Raw genomic sequence first — 5,000 nt, 5'->3', positions numbered from 1 at the left:
TGTTCTATACTCTACACACAGAGAGACACAGGTTACACACACACACACACGATAGTCTACACACAGAGAGACATAGGTTACACACACACACATGATAGTCTACACACAGAGAGACACAGGTTACACACACACACACGATACTCTACACACAGAGAGACACAGGTTACACACACACACACAATAGTCTACACACAGAGAGACACAGGTTACACACACACACACACACACGATAGTCTACACACAGAGAGACACAGGTTACACACACACACACACGATACTCTACACACAGAGAGACACAGGTTACACACACACACACAATAGTCTACACACAGAGAGACACAGGTTACACACACACACACACACACACGATAGTCTACACACAGAGAGACACAGGTTACACACACACACACATGATAGTCTACACACAGAGAGACACAGGTTACACACACACACACATGATAGTCTACACACAGAGAGACACAGGTTACACACACACACACGATACTCTACACACAGAGAGACACAGGTTACACACACACACATGATAGTCTACACACAGAGAGACACAGGTTACACACACACACGATAGTCTACACACAGAGAGACACAGGTTACACACACACACACATGATAGTCTACACACAGAGAGACACAGGTTACACACACACACACATGATAGTCTACACACAGAGAGACACAGGTTACACACACACACACACGATACTCTACACACAGAGAGACACAGGTTACACACACACACACGATACTCTACACACAGAGAGACACAGGTTACACACACACACACGATACTCTACACACAGAGAGACACAGGTTACACACACACACACGATACTCTACACACAGAGAGACACAGGTTACACACACACACACGATACTCTACACACAGAGAGACACAGGTTACACACACACACACGATACTCTACACACAGAGAGACACAGGTTACACACACACACACGATAGTCTACACACAGAGAGACATAGGTTACACACACACACATGATAGTCTACACACAGAGAGACACAGGTTACACACACACACATGATAGTCTACACACAGAGAGACACAGGTTACACACACACACATGATAGTCTATACACAGAGAGACACAGGTTACACACACACACACACGATAGTCTACACACAGAGAGACATAGGTTACACACACACACATGATAGTCTACACACAGAGAGACACAGGTTACACACACACACATGATAGTCTATACACAGAGAGACACAGGTTAGATGATATACTAGGATATGGGACACACACAGATGATATACTAGGATATGGGACACACAGAGATGATATACTAGGATATGGGACACACACAGATGATATACTAGGATATGGGACACACACAGATGATATACTAGGATATGGGACACACACAGATGATTTACTAGGATATGGGACACACACAGATGATATACTAGGATATGGGACACACACAGATGATATACTAGGATATGGGGGACACACAGGTGATATACTAGGATATGGGGGACACACAGATGATATACTAGGATATGGCACACACACAGATGATATACTAGGATATGGGACACACACATATGATATACTAGGATATGGGACACACACATATGATATACTAGGATATGGGGGACACACAGGTGATATACTAGGATATGGAACACACACAGATGATATACTAGGATATGGGACACACACAGATGATATACTAGGATATGGGACACACACAGATGATATACTAGGATATGGGGGACACACAGATGATATACTAGGATATGGGGGACACACAGATGATATACTAGGATATGGGGGACACACAGATGATATACTAGGATATGGGGGACACACACAGATGATATACTAGGATATGGGGGACACACAGATGATATACTAGGATATGGGACACACACACCTTTTTGAGCTGCTGTTCCTTGTACAGCCGTACAGTTTTAGCAGGGTCTGAGATCTCATTCTTGTAGTTGTCACACACGTTGATGCGAGACTGAGTCACCTGTACCGTCCCCTCCAGATAGGACCGCCACACAGCATACACATTCCTACACACAACACACACGGTCAGTTTACACAAGAGAAAGACCGCAAGCCAACCAAGAACAGTGTGATGTTATTCTACTCACCTGTAGTCTGTGCGTTGGTCGTCAGGTTTGATGCCTGGCCAATCCCTCTTCAGGTACTGACTGGCCAGCTTCTGCAGAGCCTGTAAAGATCAACAACAACATGACACAGTAATTGTGTTGCGTTAAGGAGTTGAGTAAGTCTACTGTGATATAGGTTACTGTGGCCCTGTATAGTGTCAGTGATATAGGTTACTGTGGCCCTGTATAGTGTCAGTGATATAGGTTACTGTGGCCCTGTATAGTGTCAGTGATATAGGTTACTGTGGCACTGTATAGTGTCAGTGATATAGGTTACTGTGGCCCTGTATAGTGTCAGTGATATAGGTTACTGTGGCACTGTATAGTGTCAGTGATATAGGTTACTGTGGCGCTGTATAGTGTCAGTGATTTGGTTACTGTGGCCCTGTATAGTGTCAGTGATATAGGTTACTGTGGCACTGTATAGTGTCAGTGATATAGGTTACTGTGGCACTGTATAGTGTCAGTGATATAGGTTACTGTGGCACTGTATAGTGTCAGTTATATGGATTACTGTGGCCCTGTATAGTGTCAGTGATATAGGTTACTGTGGCACTGTATAGTGTCAGTGATTTGGTTACTGTGGCCCTGTATAGTGTCAGTGATATAGGTTACTGTGGCCCTGTATAGTGTCAGTGATATAGGTTACTGTGGCCCTGTATAGTGTCAGTGATTTGGTTACTGTGGCCCTGTATAGTGTCAGTGATATAGGTTACTGTGGCCCTGTATAGTGTCAGTGATATAGGTTACTGTGGCCCTGTATAGTGTCAGTGATATAGGTTACTGTGGCACTGTATAGTGTCAGTTATATGGATTACTGTGGCCCTGTATAGTGTCAGTGATTTGGTTACTGTGGCACTGTATAGTGTCAGTGATATAGGTTACTGTGGCACTGTATAGTGTCAGTGATTTGGTTACTGTGGCCCTGTATAGTGTCAGTGATATAGGTTACTGTGGCCCTGTATAGTGTCAGTGATATAGGTTACTGTGGCACTGTATAGTGTCAGTTATATGGATTACTGTGGCCCTGTATAGTGTCAGTGATATAGGTTACTGTGGCACTGTATAGTGTCAGTGATTTGGTTACTGTGGCCCTGTATAGTGTCAGTGATATAGGTTACTGTGGCCCTGTATAGTGTCAGTGATATAGGTTACTGTGGCCCTGTATAGTGTCAGTTATATGGATTACTGTGGCCCTGTATAGTGTCAGTGATTTGGTTACTGTGGCCCTGTATACTGTCAGTGATATAGGTCACTGTGGTAGAGAGAGAGTTCTCCTGTATACTGTCAGTGTGGTAGAGAGAGAGTTCTCCTGTATACTGTCAGTGTGGTAGAGAGAGAGTTCTCCTGTATACTGTCAGTGTGGTAGAGAGAGTTCTCCTGTATACTGTCAGTGTGGTAGAGAGAGAGAGTTCTCCTGTATACTGTCAGTGTGGTAGAGAGAGAGAGTTCTCCTGTATACTGTCAGTGTGGTAGAGAGAGTTCTCCTGTATACTGTCAGTGTGGTAGAGAGAGAGTTCTCCTGTATACTGTCAGTGTGGTAGAGAGAGAGTTCTCCTGTATACTGTCAGTGTGGTAGAGAGAGAGTTCTCCTGTATACTGTCAGTGTGGTAGAGAGAGAGAGTTCTCCTGTATACTGTCAGTGTGGTAGAGAGAGAGTTCTCCTGTATACTGTCAGTGTGGTAGAGAGAGAGTTCTCCTGTATACTGTCAGTGTGGTAGAGAGAGAGTTCTCCTGTATACTGTCAGTGTGGTAGAGAGAGAGAGTTCTCCTGTATACTGTCAGTGTGGTAGAGAGAGAGTTCTCCTGTATACTGTCAGTGTGGTAGAGAGAGAGAGTTCTCCTGTATACTGTCAGTGTGGTAGAGAGAGAGAGTTCTCCTTTATACTGTCAGTGTGGTAGAGAGAGAGTTCTCCTGTATACTGTCAGTGTGGTAGAGAGAGTTCTCCTGTATACTGTCAGTGTGGTAGAGAGAGAGAGTTCTCCTGTATACTGTCAGTGTGGTAGAGAGAGAGTTCTCCTGTATACTGGCAGTGTGGTAGAGAGAGAGTTCTCCTGTATACTGTCAGTGTGGTAGAGAGAGAGTTCTCCTGTATACTGGCAGTGTGGTGGAGAGAGAGTTCTCCTGTATACTGGCAGTGTGGTAGAGAGAGAGAGTTCTCCTGTATACTGGCAGTGTGGTAGAGAGAGAGAGTTCTCCTGTATACTGTCAGTGTGGTAGAGAGAGAGAGTTCTCCTGTATACTGTCAGTGTGGTAGAGAGAGAGTTCTCCTGTATACTGTCAGTGTGGTAGAGAGAGAGTTCTCCTGTATACTGTCAGTGTGGTAGAGAGAGAGTTCTCCTGTATACTGGCAGTGTGGTAGAGAGAGAGAGTTCTCCTGTATACTGGCAGTGTGGTAGAGAGAGAGAGTTCTCCTGTATACTGTCAGTGTGGTAGAGAGAGAGAGTTCTCCTGTATACTGTCAGTGTGGTAGAGAGAGAGTTCTCCTGTATACTGTCAGTGTGGTAGAGAGAGAGTTCTCCTGTATTCTGGCAGTGTGGTAGAGAGAGAGTTCTCCTGTATACTGTCAGTGTGGTAGAGAGAGAGTTCTCCTGTATACTGTCAGTGTGGTAGAGAGAGAGTTCTCCTGTATACTGTCAGTGTGGTAGAGAGAGAGTTCTCCTGTATACTGTCAGTGTGGTAGAGAGAGAGTTCTCCTGTATACTGGCAGTGTGGTAGAGAGAGAGTTCTCCTGTATACTGTCAGTGTGGTAGAGAGAGAGTTCTCCTGTATACTGTCAGTGTGGTAGAGAGAGAGTTCTCCTGGCCTCAACAGATAACAATCAT

The 5,000-nt window shown here is 44.6% G+C and overlaps 1 protein-coding gene across 2 annotated transcripts in view; it reads right to left on the bottom strand.

Annotated features, from left to right (window-relative positions):
- LOC129831702 (F-BAR and double SH3 domains protein 2-like) overlaps positions 1-5,000 on the bottom strand; it is a 116,977-nt gene that overhangs the window by 59,887 nt on the left and 52,090 nt on the right. For both annotated transcript variants that reach the window (XM_055895080.1, XM_055895081.1), the window contains exons 4-6: positions 2,157-2,236; positions 1,931-2,075; positions 1-11 (exon numbers count right to left, since the gene is read on the bottom strand). The exon at positions 1-11 is cut by the window's left edge and continues 123 nt beyond it. In XM_055895080.1, coding sequence (XP_055751055.1) covers positions 1-11; positions 1,931-2,075; positions 2,157-2,236 — 236 coding nt within the window. The remainder of the gene's footprint in view (positions 12-1,930; positions 2,076-2,156; positions 2,237-5,000) is intronic.

This window comes from Salvelinus fontinalis, chromosome 33 (genome assembly GCF_029448725.1).
Source record: "Salvelinus fontinalis isolate EN_2023a chromosome 33, ASM2944872v1, whole genome shotgun sequence".
NCBI classification, from domain to species: Eukaryota; Metazoa; Chordata; class Actinopteri; order Salmoniformes; family Salmonidae; genus Salvelinus; species Salvelinus fontinalis.
The sequence above is the reverse complement of the archived record's forward strand: the minus strand, read 5'-3'. Positions and strand labels throughout refer to the sequence as shown.